Source organism: Lepidochelys kempii, chromosome 16 (genome assembly GCF_965140285.1).
Source record: "Lepidochelys kempii isolate rLepKem1 chromosome 16, rLepKem1.hap1, whole genome shotgun sequence".
Classification (NCBI taxonomy): Eukaryota; Metazoa; Chordata; order Testudines; family Cheloniidae; genus Lepidochelys; species Lepidochelys kempii.
In genome coordinates, this window is record NC_136395.1 from 18362110 (window position 1) to 18382974 (window position 20865).

A 20865-nucleotide genomic window follows, 5' to 3' on the forward strand; every position below is an offset into this window, starting at 1 on the left:
TGGGGGCCTTAATAGACTCTCAACGGCTGTGGGTTGAACACAGAAGGGGGCTGCTGTGGTAATGCGGTCTACGAATTTACCATAGTCCTAAGCTCAACTGCGGAAAAGTGGGCAGAGGTTCATGAATGGTCACAATGAACTCTCTATAACACTGATTAAGGAAAGCTGTGAGGAGACAGACCGAATTAATATAAACAGAAAGCGTTAACTGATACTACCCAAGGACTGTTACGATTATGACCGGTAAACAAGCAGAGCAGAAATCAAGCATCCAAAATTGGTGTTTTGGAAATCAGGCCTAACTGGTGGACAAAATAAGGAGCATGTGTGCACCCAGATCTGCAAGCAGAAGCAGTCCCTTTGTGCCCTGTGTCTTGGGCATGTGCTGGGCAAGCCACCGACCTGCCTTGCTGCAGTTACAGAAAGACAGCATGCACGAGAGCAGGTGCCCTTGATCTGCCAGGAAATAGCCAGCACTGCAGGGTGAAACCTCTTGCACATGAAACCTCTTGCACAGGTCAGGTTAGGCCTTTCTCAGACTCCTTGCTGAGACGTCCCTGCCTGGCCTCGCACCTTTGGCAGCAGTGAGTGCTGAGACACCAGTGGTTCTGCAAAAGGGGAAGTGACCATCCAAAACTAGATGCAAAGACGTATTTCCTGAGGGGGGTGGGGAACCCGCATTGCCGCTAGCTGAATGTCAAGAGGAAGTTGCAAGCTGAGACCTAAGTAATGCCACGAGGTCCTATTGCCTGCAGCTGTTGGCCTAAAGCCCAGGTCCCTGCCTTCTCCTTGGACACTTTCCTGTTGGATTAGATGCTTCCTTTCTTCTTGAAAAGTAACATGAATCTGAACAATGGCAGGAGCTGGGCAGGAGGGGGGGAGGTTGAGGTTATTCCTATAGACCAGTGGTTCTAAAATTATATCCTGAGCCCTACAAAGGTCTACAAAGCCCTGCTTGCAGGAGTGGCCCTAGGCATTTTTCAGCCACTGCCCTCCCATATCGAAGCGCCGTGCCCAAAAATACCATCAACAAATCCAGCCAATCAGCACAGCTGGATGGTAACCTCTGCAAGTTGGTACCCAGGGCAGTTGCCCTGCTCATCTGCCCCTATAAAATGGCCATGAGTGCTTGGTGGTGCTCAGTATGGAACCCTTTGAGGAACAAGTGAGGGTAGGAGGTTGGGAGAAGAGATGGGTCTCTCAAGATGCAGCATCTAAGCAGATAAAAAGTTTAGCAAGCCCCTTGCTGAGCAAGTGTGAAAACCACATCTGGTAACCAATTGTGCAGAAGCTCAACTGGTGTCTACCCTGGTGGGTGCTCCAGACTAGGTTAGCCTGGCAGCTTTATCACAGGGCACATAGCCCAGATGGTGGTTAGGGGAAGGTGGAAAGCTCCCCTGTATTTTTAAGCAGTACCTCCACACATTGTGGAAATACACACGCAAACAGCACATACACTGCAAGCAGAATGTTTAAGGTAGACATCTGAGCATGAATGCAAACACCATGTATTCTTTACCTTAAAAAAAAATCCAAACCCTCCTCCCTCTCAAAACCACTCCAGCAGACTTGTTTGAAAATTCCACTTTATTTCTCTCCATTATAAAAGCAGGGTTTTGTTTTTACATTTCTGTTAAGTGTCCAGAATGTTTTCATTATGTTTTCACAGTATCCCTGCAAGACCCCAAGGACGGTTCATATTGCTGCGGCATGAATGTGGGCAGAATGCTAGAGAAGAACCTCTGCTACGAGGTCTAAGGTAACCCTTCTCTCCCCCCAAAGCACCATCCTAATCCGACTGCTTTTCTCTGAGCTGCCCTGGGTTGAACTGGTCTTCCTTCCCCTTGTTCTTGAGCAGCATTGCAGGCTCTCTGCTGCTTCTTGCCATGCTTGCTGGTGCATACAATGGAGGAATGGAATCCACGTGCCATTGCTCACGTGGGGTTCTTGTTCACTAGCACACATGAAGTCCTGCCTCCTTTCAGTGTGTGAGAGATGGAAGTTAACGTGAGGGACCCCTTGCTATTTCCATCTTGGTCCCTCCGCAGCTCTGCCCATCCTCTCTCTCCTGACCTGCAGTAGAGACTGACCCAATCCTTCCCCAGCAGAGACTGGCACATTTCAGCTCATGCAGTGGTTTGGGGCTGTAGAGAACTGCCCATCATGAGAGGAGTAAGATGGGACCACCAGAGCTACCACACTCGTGTTGCGCACCAGATCTGAACCGAGAGTTGCAATAGCTCATGTTTTCAGCAGTACCCAACGTTAGCTCTGCACTTTCTTCAGGACACGTCCCTCATACAGTCCCATCAATTGCTTGGCTCCAGAGCACCCAAATAGGGAGGTCGCTGTATTTCCTTCTGCTGATTGCAGCCACTTAGTGCAGCATGAGCTGGTGCCCTGAACATTCAAGTACCAAAGGAGAGGCTAAGTGCTATCCACAGCAATTCTAAATATATGGCTATTGAGTTATTAACCAGCCATATAAATAGTGGTGTGCATAGCACTTTCCATTTCCAGCAGCCACCTCTTTTGTGTTGGCTCAATCTGTCCTCGGCAGGTTTGTAATGAAGCAACATTGGAAAAACATCACTATTTAATCACAAAGCATGAAGTCTCTAAAAAGGCAGTGTCCTTTTTCTACCCCCGCGTCTGACAGCACAAAGGGAGGAGGGAAGGATGTTTCCAACAAGGAAACGGGAGAGGCATTCTTGGGATGGAGTGAGAGTTAAAGGCCTTGCAAAGGTCATGCAAAACTCTGACCCCTGACATGAACCTTCATTCTCACATTTACTGCACAGCCAGGTCTACTCAGTGCAGCAGGACAGTCTTTGCAAAGAGGTTAATGTCAAATTGCAGGGGTGTATCCAATCCAGCAAGATAGGCGGTAGGAATCTGGCTTGTTTAATGTACCCAGAGACTAAGCCTAACGCCATGCTAAATGGAATACGACCTGAGGATTCCCTGAATGTGATTTCTGGTGAGCAGGAGAAGAAATCTTTCCTCCGAACACTCCTTCATATAGCTAGTTAAGACAGTGGGTTCTGATTTTTTGTTCCAGAGGTGCTGAGAACCCACAACCTGTACTGAAGTCAAAAGGAGCTGTAAATACTCAGCACTTCAGAAACAGGCTCAAAACAATGCCAGGCCTGAAGAACACCTCCCCACACGCGCGCACCAAACTTTGGGGCTGCTGAGAAATGGATGCAAGCTTCACCACTTGCGTCCATCCCAACTATCACCAGTCCGGCCGCAGCAGGAAGAGGTTTTGCTGTATTCAGTGATTTGCTATTGCATGGTATTGCCCAGGGGAGGATATGGATAAGTCTCAAGGGTCTGTACAAGTCAAGCTATAGCTGGGAGCTGATTAGACATAAGAAAGGGGAACTCAAGAATGGTGGGGGCAGTTGCCGTGCACACCACAAGGTCTCACAAGCTTGATTCATCATCCTCTCTAGATCTAGGGCCTGGGTTTAAGCCTTCTTCGGCTGTTCATTGGCAAACTGCTTCTCATGAATGGCTCCCTGAGTCAAATATCTGCCTGCTGGGAAGAGTGCAGGCATCTGTGGACAATCCCATCCGGAGCAGTCTCTCCCAGAATGCCCATAAACACTGTTGCTGTTGGGAATAAACTCTGAGTCTGGTGGTGTGGAGGATGACTCTGGGTGCTGTCATGTGGGATGCCGGGGCTTTGAAGCAGACACTGAGGCCTCTGGTCCCTGGGTGGGAGGGTGGCATTTGAGCATCCTGCCAAAATAAAGTGGTTGGACACAACTAGGGAGGGTCCTGGTATATCTAAGGCTGTCTTGCTGGTGAGCTCTTTAAAGAGTGTGCATGGAGGCTGGCTGCAATGCTAGCAGCTAGCAGATGAGTGGGGAGGAGAGACAGCTGCTTGGAGCATAGCGTGGGAAATGGCAGATCCAAATGGGAGTCTTGGGGAGTCCCAGTGAAATCAGCTGAGCAGGGACCAGCCAGGTACAGAACATTTGAGCACTCTTAGTCCCTAAGCAGTTCCTCCGTAAGGGGAAGTGTCACTATCTCCATTTTACAGGTGCAGAGGAGAGGTGAGGTGACATCCCTGAGGCTATACAACAAGAGCTGAAAACATAAGGTAGGTCTTCTCATCCCAGCCCCTGCCCTGTCCTCCGGCCCACACTGCCTCCATCATACAGGTTCCTCCATTTCTAAACTTCCCTCAGCCACACGTGTCTCAGTCAAGCTGCCTCCTTTTCATGCCTCCTGTCTTTGGAGAAATACTGGTGGTGTCTCTGAGGCCACCAGGAGATCTACCAAATGATTTCTTAGGGCCCTGACTTATGTTCCAAACAGACCTGACTTCCCGGAGCATGCTCCCCGCAGGATGCAGATTTTGCAATATTTACACCTTCTTTTGGGTTGCCTGCTTACACATGTATGCTTCTACCATATCTCTGCAGCTATGTCATCACCTACAACCCTTATCACTGAAAGCCATCTGAATCCGGTGGGACCATGAGGCTGGTTCTCCATCAGCACAGGTGAGCACTAAAGCTATAGTAAGAGGAGACTTTTTTGTTTTCACTGTTAATAGGAAGGGTGCATATTATTTTCACAGGTATAATTCTTCCTGAGTCAGAGACTCCAGTGGACAACAGTTTTCCTCATTTACACCCATACAGCCCCAGTGATTTTAGATGGGTCCCTCTGTATCTTGCTTCTCTCACCCCACCCTGTTATGAATTCATTGGGGTTTCGTGGGAGTAACCGATGGCAGAATTTGACCCCACGTATATTACAGCTTGTGTGTGACCCACCAGTCACGATGCCCTAGGGGAAAATAATTGTGTGCTAGTTTGGAAGGCGAAAGTCATCTCCTCAGGACAAGCAACATGAAACTAATTCCCCTGATTTGCATTTCTTTTTGAGTACCACATCTCCAGTCGTTCCCACCACTGGCTGGATTGTTCCGTATTCTCGTGCCAAAAGAGGCTCAGCTCAGAAGGCTTAAGCAATGCAAGGTTGTGACGACCCCTTCTATCGAGCAGCGAGGGGCCCGGCAGCTCTCGTCCAAAGACATTTCTATAACACACTTGTTACTTGCATTGCAACTTTGTGTGCAATACTAGTCCCATTTCTGCTCATACAGCAAAACAACGGGTTTTGAGCTGGGTTAATTCCATGCTTGCTTCTTCCATGTTTAAAACCAGGAAGGTTTTCTTTTTAATCTGGTTTCTTCCATTATCATTCCTTCCTCCTCATCCCTTGATACACTGACAATCTATCCCTCGCTCCAGAATGCTTCCCCTGACCCTCCCTAAAATCCTGTAGAAAAGAGATTCTGCTTGGTGAGATTAAATTTTCTTTCAAACACAGCTTTAAGGCAAAAGTTTGGCAATGCAAAGCAAAGTCTACATAAGGCCGCATGACTTAAGTTTGCAACTCAGAACCTTTTATCATTTAAAAAAACCCCATAATAAATAAATAGCATTTAGCTCCAGGAACTTGAGTTTCATTCTGGAGAGAAAAAAAATCCCTTTCCTCCCACCAAATATAATAAAATCCCAGATAAAAACCTTGTTTTGTTCTGGACAATCTGGGTGAGCTAATGAGACTGAAGTTCAAACAATAACTAAAGTCAAGAAGAAAAGAAAGCTACGGAGCTGGAAATAAAGTTTAGTTTGTTGATTCCTCCCTTAGGAATCAGGTGACGATACAGACCCTGGTCAAGGTCTTCTCTTTAGCTTTAGCACAGTGAGATCCGTCCCAATGGGAGAAGGTAGAATGGTTGCATTTCTGTTGAATGAATAAAAAGTGCATCTCAATTTTGCTTAGATTCTAAACGTATCTAAGTGCAGGGTTATTTTCTTCACTTCTGGTGCCAGGATGCCGGGTTGCTATTACCGATACTTGGAAGGGATCACCACTAGTGGTGGCCCATCCTTTGGCCTCCACATGAGTACCTGAGCATCATTGGCATTGGGTTTCACAAGGGCACTGGGTGGTATTGGCTCATTCTTGTTAAGGACCTGGGGCTGCTCTTGAGCAAAGGGTTGCCCCAGCGTGGCACGCTGCCCCAAGGGTCTGCTGGGATTCACCTCTATGCCCAACCTCATGCGCCACTTGATAGTCTGCAGGGTCACCATCTCGCTGGTGGCTGTGTTGGTGGCAACCAACCAGGTGGTGAAGCTTTGATCCCGGTGGATGCTCGTGAGTTTCGCCACGTTGCTCTCGCTCACAGGTACCGCCCACGTGACGCTTGGGTAGAAGTTATCATTCATACTGATGGTGAACTTGGATTCCTTCCTGGTGGGCCCCACAATCATGCACGTTTCTGTGGTGTTGCCGTACCAGGGGTAGTTCACGCCATCTGAGTCACTTATGGCCTGGATCTTGCCATCTTGCAGATCCGGGAGCTCCCAACTCGACCTGCCGCAACCAAGAAGGAATCACAGTAATTGATTAGTGCAGGGACTCACTGGGCTGGGTTTTTTCATTGTACTGCCTGAGAGCGGGGGCGGCTCTGAGTGTGGCTTCCCTGTATCTTCCTCTATCGGGATTTGTGCTCACAATGTTCCTCTGCAATGAGAGCTCATCCCTTCTGTTAAAACAGCATTGCAAATGCCAAGGCCCAATCCTAGAGGTGGGGGGCACCACTACACTGGTATCACACAGGATTGGAAACTCAGTCTCTAGGCTTGGTACCAGTGTGGTCACAACTTAACTACTGGGTTTGCTCTCAAATATATTGGTGTCTCTAAACTCCTACAGGTGGCCCATTATATCACTATCAGAGCCATGAGACCCATCCCAGTTCTCTTTTCTCCTGTCCCTTAAAAACCCTTTATTGCAACCGATCTTGTGCTGCTCCTTACTCAGCCTCTTACTCACTCCCTGCCTCCAGGACAAATAAGCTGCCTCCAGTTTCCTGGCCTCTGCTGGTTTTAAGTAAGAGCAGGAGTCAAACCCAAGTCTCCCAAATAGGCAGAGCTGCTGCCAAGAAGGCAGGCAGGCAGGCAGACTCCCAATCCTAGGGGACAGGTGGAGCAGCCTCAAGTGGTGGGGAGAGGAGGTCCCCAGTCTAATAGCTTTCAGCGGGCCCTGCCGCTTGCTAAGTCCTGAAATAAATACTTGAGTTTAGCAGGGACCTTCCTATCTTCATTCAGTCTCTAACCACACACCACTGTTCAACGTTCTGGACAAGCCACTGTCCTCTCCATCTGCCCCTGCTATATACCAGTCATAGGTAGGGCCCTCCAAATTCACAGTCCATTTTGGTTAATTTCACGGTCATAGGATTTTAAAAATCATAAATTTCATGATTTCATATATTTAAATCTGAAACTTCTCAGTGTTGTAACTGTAGGGGTCCTGACCCAAAAGGGCATTGTGGGGGGTGGAGTTGCAAGGTTATTGTTGGGGGGTCTTGGTATTGCCAGCCTTACTTCTGCAGTTCTGGTGGTGGGGTGCTGCCTTCAGAGCTGGGCACCTGGCCAGCAGCCACTGCTCTCCGGCTGCCTAGCTCTGAAGGCAGCACAGAAGTAAAGGTGGCAATACCATGACCCCCACCCCCACACACAATAACCTTGCAACCCCCTTTTGGGTCAGGACCTCCTGTTTGAGAAATGCTGGTTTCGCATGTGAAATCTGTATAATAAGGGGTAAAAATACACAAAAGACCAGATTTCACGGCCGTCAATTTGGTAGAGCACTAGTCATGGGCAAGGATTGCCTTGTCCAGCATCCAGCACAATGGGGTTCTGATACGGACCAGGGGCTCTGGACACTACTTTAATACAAATTACATTAAATAAGGCCCAGCCTCTCCCTCTACCCCTTCCCCAGTCCCTCCACTTTAATCTAGGGCAACTTTCTTACAGCGCAAGACTTGATTGTGCAGCTAAAAACCCAACCAAACCAATAATAATGAGGCAAGTTGTTCCAGTGACCCTTGGGCTGTTACTTTTGCAGTTCAGCTACAACAGAGCAGCCTTCCCTGTGGGGGTGGGGGAGTGGTACAGCTGGGCCGATTGTTCTTAATTAGGCAGCTGGAGAGTGCAGGGAGGTAAATGGCCCCACTGGCAAATTAAAAGGTGAGGTGTGTCTGTTCTGCATTCAAAAGGACCCCCCCCCACCCCCATCAGAGCAGGAGGGCAAATGTCACTCAAGGGAAGCTCCACCTCTGCCCCCCACCCCCGTCACTCCCAGAGTGTTGCCATTTATTTTATTGTGGCCAATCAAAATGCAGAAATTCAGCCCACACCCCCATCACCCCATTTCCTCATACGCCAAGTCTGCTAAAACATCTCAAAACTCATCACAAGAGAAGCAACACTAGCATTTAAAATATTACACCACTGGCTGGAGGGTTGCATGCATGCTGGCTTTTGTGGTTTGTGCGTTTTGGTTTTTTTTAAGTCTGTGGATTGACTTACACGTCTAGAGGATCTGAGTAGAATACTTTGCATTTCTAAATTCAGGGTGCTCACTGCATTTTCCAAACGCTAATAAGCACCGTAGCCCGCCTCCCACCTACCTTGTGTTTTATCCATTTTACAGATGTTGAAGCTCAGAGGGGTGAATGGTCTGATTTTCCCCCCTCCAAGTTGCAGAGCACTTGCAGAGCCCACTGATGTTAGTGGCGTCTGGGAGTGCTCAATGCTTCTGAGAATCTGGCCCTAAATGCCTGACCCAACATCACAGCAAGTTAGAGCGGTGAGAGAGAGAGTGCAGTCCAGCAGTTAGGCCCCTAGAGTGGGACTCAGGAGACCCGGATTCTGTTCCTCCGCTCCACTGCTGACCTCATGGCTGAGCTTGGACAAGTCCGTTCCCCTCCCACCTTTTTGTGTATTTAGCCTGTAAGCTGTTCAGAGCAGAGACCTCACGTCTGTGTGGTGCCAGGTACAAGGTGGGTCCAATTTTGGTTGGACCCTCAGGCACTACCTACCAAAATACAAATGATAAATGTTAGTGGCAGAGCTGGGAAAAGCACCTAGACGTTCTGACTCCTCATCACCTGCTGTCACTGTTAGACAAAAGTGCCACACCGCACACCCAAGGGTTTGCAGGCTATCACAGTAACCACAAAAGCAAAGGCTAGGTGGTTCAATGCCCTCTAAACTGGGAGGGGGAGGGGAAAGCAGCTGCAGTCTTTCTGATTGCGAGTTTAAACATAATCACAGGACTCCAACCAAAAGGCTAGTGCTTTCTATTGAGGAGATGAACAAAAATGTTCCTGCCCCATCTGCACATCTGACGTCAAATGCTGGAGTTTTGACGCTTCCAGTTGGATTTTTCAAGCCCATTATGAGAAGCTGATTATTGGGTAAGAGGGACATGATGCCAGAAATAGCTTAGCTCAGCTGAGAGCCCGTTTTTTGGCAAAGTAAACCCCACTCGAGTGACCACAAATGCTGACAGGAGCCCAAAGGCCAAGATGAATTCTGGAGGCATGCTTTTACAAATTGGGCTGGCAACGCTGGTTCTCCTGTGCACACTGAATTCCTACTGGCTATCACACGCCAGAATTACTGTGTTTTGGGGGGATTTTCTTGCACTTCAGTACAAGTCCTATGTCCCAGCCTTAAAACAGCCCTTGGAGTAAATCAGAGAAATATGCTTTGAGCACAGCACTGGGAGAGGGAGACTCTACAGTCTAATCCAGGGGTGGCCAACCTGGGGCTCCGGAGCCGCATGCGGCTCTTCAGAAGTTAATACGCGGCTCCTTGTATAGGCATAGACTCCGGGGCTGGACCTACAGGCACTAACTTTCCAATGTGCTGGGGGGTGCTCACTGCTCAACCCCAGCTCTGCCACAGGCCCGGCCCCCACTCGCCGCCTGCCATGCCCTCGCTCCTCCTCCTCTCCCTGCTCCCAGAGCCTCCTGCACACCACAAAGCAGCTGATGGGAGGGGGAGGCGCTGATTGGGGGGGGGGCACTGGGAGCAGGGTGGGGGAGCTGAAGGGGGGCTGCTGACGTATTACTGTGGCTCTTTGGCAATGTACACTGGTAAATTCTGGCTCCTTAGGCTCAGGTTGGCCACCCCTGGTCTAATCCAAGCTTTGGTATTGACTCACTGTGTGGTTTTGGGCTAGTCACTGAACCTCTCCTTGCCTCAGTTTCCCAATCTGTAATGTGGGAATAATACAAGCTACCTCTCAAAGCTGTTCTGAGGACTAATTAGTTTAGAGGGAAGTGATAACTCACTGGTTTGAGCATTGGCCTGCTAAACCCAGGATTGTGAGTTCAATCCTTAAGGGGGCCATTTAGGGATCTGGAGCAAAGCTTGGGGCTTGGTCCTGCTTTGAGCAGGGGGTTGGACTAGATGACGACCTGAGGTCCCTTCTAACCCTGATATTCTATGATTAATGTTTGGAAAGCCCTATGAGATTTCTCTTTCACTAGTTAGCAGCAGACGTTTGACTCTAACCATCCTGCGGGGTATCGTTTACGATCCGAGGTTAGTTGTGGTCTCCTTGGTTAAAAGCCTTGCACTTGTGGTGCTGCAGCATGCTGTATATGGCGTGGCTGCATGTCTAGTGCTGTAGTCTGTACAGTCTACAGGGGTGTTGCAGGATGGAAGACACGACATCAAAGGAAAATATTCAGTGCAAAGCATTATTTTAGGAAACTGCATAGGGCGTGAAGATCTGGGGTCAAGATCTTAAAAAGGGACTAGCAACTTTGGGTGCCCACCTTCAAGGAGCCTCATTCGCAGAAGGCAGGTGCTCATTACTTCCTGGAAATCAGGCCCCTTTAAGGTGTCTCAAGTTGGGCCCCTAAAAATCACTAGTCACTTCTTTCAGAGTAGCGGCTGTGTTAGTCTGTATTCGCAAAAAGAAAAGGAGTACTTGTGGCACCTTAGAGACTAACCAGTTTATTTGAGCATAAGCTTTCGTGAGCTACAGCTCACTTCATCAGATGCATTCAGTGGAAAATACACTGAATGCATCCGATGAAGTGAGCTGTAGCTCACAAAAGCTTATGCTCAAATAAATTGGTTAGTCTCTAAGGTGCCACAAGTACTCCTTTTCTTTTTACTAGTCACTTCTGAACATCCTGGCCTCAAAATGTCCAGGCCACAGAAACCTGGCATCCTGACCCCTGCCTGGTAAGTTCAGTGCCATGTGATGTTATCAGAGCCTGTAGGGGTATATAGCCTGATTCGGTTTTTCATGTGCTACAAACCTACTGGCTAACATACTGTCTGCGGCAGTTCTTGTTCTTCCAAGTATATTGCCAACGGACAGAGGGAGTCCTTTTCCCGAGAGCCACTTCTGACCTAAAACTGTAAAAAGAAAACCCGAGTGAATTCTAGCCATAACCCCTGTGGCACAGGGGAGACTGATTATGAGTGTCTCAAACAGCAAGGAGTCATTTCTCCCCTATGCTCCTCAACAAGGGATGAGAAAGAAAAGCTCTAGGGATTTTTCAGTGAACTCTTCCCTGCAAGGGAAGATGAATTGGAGGTCATGTACTATAGCAACAGGTTTAGCCCTTGCAGCAGAGTCTCATCAAGTGTGATCTCTGAAATACTATATGGGAATCCTTTCTCTCCCTTTCAGCAGATGATTTAGGATTACTTTCCATTCACATCATTGCTGATGCTCAGCTTGATTGAGGCCTGGGGACGAGATGTGACAATTTCCTGGACATTCCTATACATTATGGATGTGCCCACCGCTGAGACGCTGGGGCTGTATAAACGTGGGCGTGCCACACTGGGACATCTCGTTTGGGACTCCGTCCGCTACTTAAGGTTTGTAACTGAATCCTGAGCTGTTTTGCCCTACCCTTGCCACAGGCCAGTGGAAAAACAGTCTGGCTGAGGATGCCACTGGAACTGTGAAAACGAGTTAATTGGTTCCACCTTAGTGTCTGATGGATCTTTTGTCTGCATCCCAAAACCATTATGTAAGAGTCTCTGGTCAGGAGCAGCTTTGCAAAGGTTGTTGCAAGTCAGGACTGAGAGGCTTAGACAGATCGGTGAGAGGTTTTTCGCAGGGGTGGGTGAGATTCTATGGCCTGCGTTGTGCAGGAGGTCGGACTAGATGATCATAATGGTCCCTTCTGACCTTAGTATCTATGAATCTGTGCTGGGCCCTGGATTAGACCAGTAAGGAGTGTTGCTAATCAAGAGGTGCATCTGCAGAGTTTAGGGAGAAGGCTAAGGACTCAAATGGCAAGGGGTTCTATATGGCTAAGGTGCATCGGTTTAACTTTATAGACGGACTCGGGCTAGGGGTGGGGGATTAGGAGTGGATGCTGCAGGGCAGGTGAGAGGTTTGGGGAGGAAATTTGCACAACACCTTATGGCTCCATTCTTAATTCTAGCAAGCGTGACTAATCCTGAGGATTTCAATGAGCATCAAATTTACTCGCAAATGTTAGCGAGAGGAAGAAGTAGGCCTTCGTCGTCATCCTGTTACTGGAGCAAAGGGAAACTAAATAGCATAGCTCATGAACCACAAACCCTGGACTTCCTGCCCCTTGCCTGCTTTTATCAAAGATCCCTTGCCACGAGGGGTCATGACCTTTGCTTGTGTGGCTTGTCCATATGAAGTCAAATAATTCTCCCCCGACCAGCCATTTTGACGTGATCAGAAGATGGTGCTGCAGAATGCCCAGTTGCTGCAAACGGATCTCTCTGGGATTAAAACGGTGCCATGGAAAGCCCAGAAACTTGCACTGTAAATTCTTCGACCCCAGGGAAGCTGTGTGAATTCCCAAGCCTGTCTGATTTCAGGCTGAGCTGCTCCAGAATCAGTGGTTCTGGTTTGTAATGCTGACAGGTTTGTGGTTTACTCTGCTGCTCGGTTGTCCAGAATCACCAGAAACTAGGGTAGCTGAAAAGCCTGCTTTAACTTACCACGGGCCCTTTACGAACACACACATACTCTTTCAGCTACATCTCCGTGGAACAATGGTGCCCAGGCTGTAGCCTGTCAAGCCATATTTTCCAGCCTTCCTAATCTGGGTTCTGACCCCCTCCCAATTTCCTTTTGAGGCATGTTTCTTTCTATTCCCTAACGAGGGGACCTAGTCGCTGGTTTATACAATCCCTCTGGATGTTCCCCTGCAGTATAACATGAGGCCATAAGTGCAGCATTGTGTGCAGTGACAGCAAATTCAAGCAAAGTGACCTCCAGCTTTCCGCAGCAAGCAGGATGACATGGGTGCATTAAATTTAACCTTTTCAGACAGGCATAATGTGCCATCAGTAAACACTCGGATGCTTGCTCATCCTCGGACCTCAGTGCTTGAAGCCAGACCTTAATTAGTCACAGGACATTATGGCCTTGCATATTGTTTTTATGATAAAAGGGGTGCGGCTTGCATCAGATCTAGACTTTGCTCTGCACGGATGCTCAAGGAATCCATTTCGGGGAGCGGGGGGGCAATGCAAAGCCATCCTGGGCTTTCCACCCATCCTTCCCCATGATTCATTGTGACTAACATCACCAGCTAACCAAGTCTGTGCTGGTGACAGAAACAGACTGGCAGCACTGTCCATTAGCAACAAGCGGGAATGATCCTGAACTGGATTTTTATGGATTTATACCCCTGATCCTCCATGTTCAATACAACGCCCTTTATAAATTGGCTTTTACCCTCTACCTCACCTACTTCAGCACTGCAAAGCAATTCAGTAGAGCTCCTGGTAAAGAACAAGAAGTGAATGAGAAAGTGGAATGGGGACAGACTTTCATGCATGAGAGTAGCAGAGCTGTTACCGCTTCTAGACTTTGGGGGAACCTCAATGAGGTTTTTTTTTTTTAAACAAATGTTGGTTTGCTGCACTCCAAAAATGTCACCGTTCTTTTAGTGGATTAGTCTCCAATCACATTTCTCCTCCTGGGGTCTTGGAAGTTTATTCTTCATATAGGCCTGTTTTTATAGCAGAGATGAGTTTAATTCTATTTCTGTTGTAGGCCCTGGAAGATGCAATCTTTAAGGCATCTCTCTTTTAAAATTTCAGGGGACATTGTAGAGATAAAAATCTATATACAATTTTATTTTGAAAAGCCTTCGCAGATGACTCGAAAAGTCTGATTTATTTATCACAGTCTGTGTTTTGCTTATCACCATCTGTGCTGTTACCTGCACTTTACTCCATGGAGACAGTAAAAATAACCTGGTTAACTTCACATAAGTTTTATATTCTTATTTGTATAGTGGTAGCACCTAGGAGATACAGTCATGGCCAGGACCCCACTGTGCTAAGCACTGTACCAACACAGAGCAAAGAGATGGTCCCTGCCTCAAAGAGCTTACAATTTAAGTAGGGCCTGACCTTGCCGTCCCTGCTTAAGCAAAGCTTTCACTGCCTGATTCTGATCACCCAGTTGAGTAGCACCTTGCTCGACGAGTAGTCCCTCCTACAAATAGTGCTACTCCGGGTAAGCAATGGTATCAGAACTGGGCTCTCAATGCAACCTAATAAGCAAGTTGTCTGCAAAAGGACAGCAGAATAGGAACAGCAGGCAGTTTCACTTCGTAGTCCTTGTGCTCTGTTGCTCTGCTGTTTGTTTTCAGCTCATGACACTGCAGGAGGAATCTTCATGGCCAAGGAAGAGTTCAGTGACTTTTTAAGCAATGGCATTTCTCTTAGCATTAGGTTTTTCAAAAGACCACCTTTGTCTGTGTGTAAAACCTAAAAATGTGGCACCTAATCCCCGAGCTGCAGACATCCTTTTAAACAAGCGTGTGTTTGAAGGACTGCCTCTCTACCTCTCCTCCATCTAGTACTGAGGGGTACGCACAGCTCAGTCTGTTCCTGCGGTCCCCAGCCATGCCTTCCTTTTTCAGTGCAATGGGCAGTGTATCGATGACTGAGTGACAACTTCAGGATGTAAAAGCAAAAATGCTTCAGAGCCTGGTGCGAAGATGAGGCTCCCATTCTCAACCTGAATCCTTCCCGTGCCATCAGACTTCATTCAGGGCATGGACATTAATTTTTGTATTCAGTCATTAGAGTCTGTTTTAATGGTCCGTTGCAACAGTGATTTTTAAAAAAATCCAGTTGTCCCTATTTAAGAGGGAGTGTTCCTTGAGCCAAATTCTCCACTGCTGTAAAACTCCAAAAATGGAACTCTGCTGATGTACACCAGCAGACGACCTGGCCCGTTCTTTCAGCCAGATTTCCATTGGCAAAAAACTCTTGCAGTCCAATGTACTGCAGTGGCATTAAGAGGTCTTTCTCCCCAAATGCCCTTTTTATAGCCTTATCATGTGGCAGGTCTGGGGGCAACCCTCTAAGGAAATGGCATGGAGAGGCCAACAAACTTTTAATCATGTTTTTGTAATGTATAAAATCAGCTAAATATGGCTGACCCCAGAGAAAAGCATCTCTTTGCACACATACAATGATATTTTCATCCCTAAATTTGCATTGTTTACTGAATTATAGTTCATTGTTCCTCTGTATGTGCTGAGCTTAATTCCAGCTGCTCTGATAATACTTAGCTCTTATACAGAACTTTTAATCTACAGCTATAACAGCATTTTAGAAAGGAAGGTCAACATCATTATCCTCAATGTACAGATGGGGAAACTGAGGCACAGAGACAAAGTGACTTGCCCCAGTTCTATGTGTGTGAGTGACAGTCGGGTATAGAATCCAGCTGCCCTGTTAGTTTTGTTTTACTGAATACCCACCTATATTTATGTACCAGTGGATTTTGCACCTGATCATCTAGGCTAAGATTGTCAAATGTGGCTATGGGAGTTAGGCACCCAATTTGTTTCAGCTCCTTTGAAACCCCCAGCCCTAATTTCCTGTTGCTGGGCACTACCCTGCAGAACCCCTTTTAAAGAGCAGACAGTGAGCCCAACCTTCCAGGGCTCAAGGCCCACTGTGTGCTTTAGAATCAGTAAAATCTTACCCCTTCCCCATCCAACCTAACTCCCAACATTTGGCTGTTGCCCATGTGTTGGTGAGGGAGCGCTTTCTGCTTGGGCAATGAACTGGGGAAGGAAATGGGGACAGAAAGCAGGAACTGTTCTCCTTGGCAATCTGCTCCCCTGGGGCACTGGGCCTGTCAGGCACATATTCGCTTCATGCCTGAAATACCAAACTTGTGTCATTAGGCTGGGCAAATACTGTATGTAAGCTTGCTCTCTCTGGGTCCTGCAGTGCTCCTGGAGGGGAGAGGCACTGGAAGGTAGAGTACAGCAGAGATGCAGTTGGACCTTTTGGGAAGGCAATATGTTAGGTTCATCTGCTCTCTTGTTCTATCCTCTGTCCCCCTTCTTTTCCCTCCTCCCCACCTTTCATTTTGTAGTTGGCCTGTCTTTCCCCCAGCTAGGCAAGCATTTCCCTCATGCGGTGTTCGTTGAATTAGCAATCAGGAAAGTTGCTTAAGCCTGACCTTTCCATCCCATCTTCCTCTGTGAGACTGGACAGCATCAGTGTGTCCAGTCACCAAGCCATCTGCCTCTCCTAGCCTACGCTATGTTCCAACTTCAGGCTCTTGTACTGCTGGCTGGGCAAACCACTTCCGCTGCACCATGAGTCTTCTACTAGTTTTACCCATGAGCCACACACTTGCTATTCTGTGTGGGGGTGTGTGTGTAATAGTTATTTATATATATATATATAGGTGGAGCTGCATTTCCACTTACATCACAATTTGGAGGTAGAGAGGTGTGTGTGTTTTTCCCCCGTTCTTTTCGCTTCTTGTTCTTACATGGTGTGGATGGGGATGTACATTTTTAACCGCAGGCCCAGGGTGATGCACAGTGTTAACCCTTCACTCTTGCAGCCAAATCCTGCTTGCCTCACCCATGCAGACAGCCTGTTGCAATGAGCAAAGCAAACAGGATTCAGCCCCCTAATGCTGCTGTACATTCATAGTTGGTGTAATGTCAAGCACTCAGCCCTGCTGATAGCACATTGCAGGAATAGCAACCCAACTTGTTTACAACAGCAGAACGCTGTAAGTGTCAGCATTTGTTTGCATTCTGATTTGTAAAAAAAGCACCCTTTCCTTTTTTTAAAGGGGGGGAGCATCGGCAAAGATCTGGCATGGAAGGGACTCCCTTTTCATATGAAAAGCAACACCCTTGTCTTCTACCATATCTGCAATCTCGTGGCAGGGGTGACTTCTGCTTTCAGGATTTACAGTGTTGCTGGAACCCTCGGACTACCCTCTGTATAAATGGTATTGCATTTGGGTGGCTACCAAACCAAGCGTTTCTGTTTTAGGACCTGATTTTGTTCCCCTGGGAGTCAATGGAAAAACACCCACTGCCTTTAAGGGGGCAAGTTCAAGCTTTTATCTCTCTTTTAAAGAAGTTGTACAGTTTTAATATTAGAGAAGCTAAATCAAATGGGCTAAATGGTGCTTCACCAACCAAGTCCTGCTTCCCCTGCTTCAATACACACACACACACGCTCTCGCACTCACTGGAAATACTTACATTCCCTGCTCCCCGTAGTGGTTGTAAAACTCCATATGGCTACACGCCTGAATCCAACCCACAATCCAGGTCTCTTTCTTAGGGATAGGGGGTACCAAGACCTGGGCAGAGGCTCGAAAGTGAGGGGTCCGGTATCGCAGAACTACGCTGGATGACTCGTCAATGCTGGTGGGAATGGGATCGATGGAGGCTTTCACTTCAATCACTGAAATACTTTCCCGGAAAACTTTGGATTTGCAGCTAATACTCTGAATACAGCCCATGGCATACAACACCAGTGCAATTCCTAGGACACTCCAGCAATCCTGGGGAAGATTAGGCATTGAAATGATAAGGTGCTAGATCAAATATAGATCTTCCTGCTTTGTAATCTCAAAATTGATATCCATAGGATAGAAAATTCATCATATAAAGTCTTTATTTGAATTTCAGTATTATCGCTGCTGCTTCGGCTCTTATGGAGTTAGCTGCACTTCAGAAGCAGAGGGGCCTTTTCTTATTCTCCAGTTAATGACACAAGAAATCTTTCATTCATATCTTCTTTGGATTAAAAAAAGTCTTGAGTTCAATAAATAATCCTCTCCTTTTTTAAAGATGAGATATTTAGTCCTTCCTTTTTCTTGAATGCCATCTGTTCACCATGAAACATCAGCAAAGCGAGCATTTCCCTTTATTCTTTGGATGAAAAACCAGAATGCTGATAGACACATCTATATAAATAATAAAATATTTCTGGTCACAGCTCCTGTAGATTTCCACTTCCGGACTTGCAGTTGTTCATAACTTCCTTTTGCAAAGAAAAATAGTACTGTAATTAAAAAATCAAGGTGGAAAATGTTAAATCAGCCACACATCTCTGATTTGCAGGCTTTTGTAGGTGGCGGAGATATGGGTGTTGCTGATATATATATATTTTTTTAAGTAATAGCTTAAAAAATAAACCACAGGTCTTTGTCACACATCACATTCCCCCAGCTTTGCATTTAGAAATAAAACAGGAGGGGAAATGACGAAAATGAGAGCAGTTCCCAAGGAGATATTTTAGCTTTTCTGTTGCACCACTTCGCTGATTTCTGTTTCAACGTTGCTCTCCCTTCTTCCCTCAATCACTGCGGATTCCAACTGCAAAAACATCACTGGAAGCCCGGCAGACGCCCTGTCTCCTCCCCTCCTGGGCTTTCCGCGAGCTGTGGGGAGGGGGGCTACCCCGCCTGGGTTTAGTCCTTCCACCTCTCCTCTCCGGACCTGGCTGCGGGATGGGGAGGAGCCGGCTCTGAGATCTCTAGAAGTTTTGTCAAACTTTCTCTGCGGCTACTGGTAGTTGGAGCTGCTTCCTGGCTGCTCTCCCCCAGGTCACGATCCGCCGCGCTGACCCAGCCTGCAGCGAACAATCGCCTCCCGTGACATCGCCACTCACCCGCCACCTGGGCTGGGGAAGGATGCGAAGCCGGGAGGATGCGAGCCCGGCGGTGGCTTCGCAGCTTGCCCCCACCCCTCCTCCTCCTCTTCCAGCGCTGGGCTTTTAGTTCGCTGTTGCAGTGGATCGCATGTCACGCCGCCTGTGTCCTCGGATGTCTCGGCAGCCCTGGCTCCGCAGCCCGCCCTCCTCCGTCTTGTCTCTGGGGACCAGGCTCGCCGTCACCCCCAGGGAATCACCTGCAGGCATGGGGCGAGGGTCCTTTGCATGTGTGTGAACAGAGAGAGAGAGAGAGAACAGCCTTCCCCCCAGTCTGTGCTTCCGGATCCTTGTGTCTTCAGAGCTTCACAGCATCCTGCACCTTGGGGGGACTTTGCATTTTCACAAATGCACCTCCCCTCTCCCCCCCACCCCGGATAAATGTCATTCACAGTCTCAGATCGCTTCGGAGCTGCAGCTGCTGGGGGCTTCTTGGTGCCGGGACAGCAGCTTCTTCGTGCATCCGTTTGCCAGGCTTTTCCAGCCAGATCTGTATTTGCGTGTGTGTGTGTGTGTGTAGGGTCGGGTTTTTTGTTTTTTTTGCTTTATGTCTCGGAAGGTGAGAAAAGCAGGAGCGATTCCCCCTCGCTGCTGCAAGCTTCCTCTTGTTGCAAGAAATAAATCAGGGGGCAGGATCTGAATTGTATTTCAGCCTCTCCAGTGGATCAGTCCTTTGGACGGTGGGGGAACAAAATCCTGCTTCAGTTTCTGCTGCAGCATCAGAAAGACAGCCAGGTCAAACTTTGCAAGAAACTCATTTTCATGCCCGTGGCATTCTCATGCAGCCCAGCTGTTCTTGCAGGCTTTCCAGGGAGGGAGCTCTGTGCATGACAGCTTCTTTCCCTCCGCCCCAGTCCAACTGCAGTATTATTAGCAGGTCTCTCTCTCTGCCGCTCATACCTCCCTCCCTCTCTCTCCCAACCCTCCCCCTGTATTCCTCGCTTAAACTGCAGCTGTTGGAGCGAAACCTTTTTGCAAAACGGCATTTCCTTTCAACAGCTTCAGGCATTCTGGGTAATGTAGTTTTGGTTTTTTAATTCCACCTATTAAAAAAAAATGCAACGCATTTTCTGTCACTTTAATTTTGGCCCTTTTCTTTCCTCTGGAATATTTGCTGGCTGAAGTTTGGTAGGTGGATTCAATCAGGGGTATGATATTCCTTTAGTCCTAGGCTCTCTGGGCTGGGTGGAGATTCTGGCAATGGAAAATCGAAGGCTTTCTCTAGTGGGAAAAGGACTGAGGAGTAGCTGGCACAGACAGAAAATTGAAAGTGGTTGTGAGGAAGCAATGGCTGGTGGAAAGTTATTACCTTGTATTATTGATACTTGCCATGGTCTTGTTGTATAGCCAATGGCTAAGGTTGAGAGTTTTCCTCACTGTGTTGGGTGCAGAGCTCTGTGAAGATCTGAGCATGAACCCTGCTGGGTGCTAAACACAGCTGCAAACCTGGGGGGGGGAAAGGGGGTGTGCACACGTGTTTATAGAATTATTATAGGTCTTAGTGCTTTTCATCTGTAGTGCTCAAAGCTCTTTACAAAGAGGGTCAGTATTATTATGCACATTTTATAGCTGGGGAAACTGAGGCACAGAAATGTGAAATGACTTGCCCAAGGTCAACCAGCAGTATAGTGTATTATATCAATATAATAAGACGGACACTTGTGTGTTATTTACATACACAATTTAGCTCAGACAATGTGCTTTGCACTGCAATCTACCCAGGTACAATCTCTGCCCTTGACTCTACAGTCTTCTAATAGATACACGGAAGGTTAGGAGGCAGAGGGAAATTCAGACACGCAGATGCCTTCGGGACAGGGCGAGGTTGTATCTGCTCCTTGTGGGCAGTGCTGGAATTGCAATGGAGCCCATTGGATCTGAGACCTGAGTGAGAACACAAGAATTTCCCTGGGGTGTGCTGGCATAAAGTCCTGCCTCCAATACTCAGTCGGACCAATCATGTTCAGCCTTTCCCCACTCCTCCTCCTTTTCAGCCAGGCTCCCTCCTTCT

General features: G+C 47.7%; 2 protein-coding genes across 3 annotated transcripts in view; one reads left to right on the plus strand and one right to left on the minus strand.

Annotated features, from left to right (window-relative positions):
* The first annotated feature begins 1371 nt into the window (after window positions 1-1371).
* The window catches only part of PLPP7 (phospholipid phosphatase 7 (inactive)), a 73550-nt gene continuing 54056 nt past the window's right edge, over window positions 1372-20865 (plus strand). For both annotated transcript variants that reach the window (XR_012155295.2, XM_073314740.2), the window contains exons 1-3: window positions 1372-4111; window positions 4437-4517; window positions 11545-11735. The gene's annotated coding sequence lies outside the window, so the exon portion shown is untranslated. The remainder of the gene's footprint in view (window positions 4112-4436; window positions 4518-11544; window positions 11736-20865) is intronic.
* FAM78A (family with sequence similarity 78 member A) lies at window positions 1529-19873 on the minus strand. The gene is made up of 2 exons (XM_073314732.2): window positions 17399-19873; window positions 1529-6405 (listed from the first exon to the last, which is right to left on the minus strand). The coding sequence occupies exons 1-2, from the start codon at window positions 17719-17721 to the stop codon at window positions 5877-5879; spliced, it is 852 nt and encodes a 283-aa protein (XP_073170833.1). The 5' UTR covers window positions 17722-19873; the 3' UTR covers window positions 1529-5876.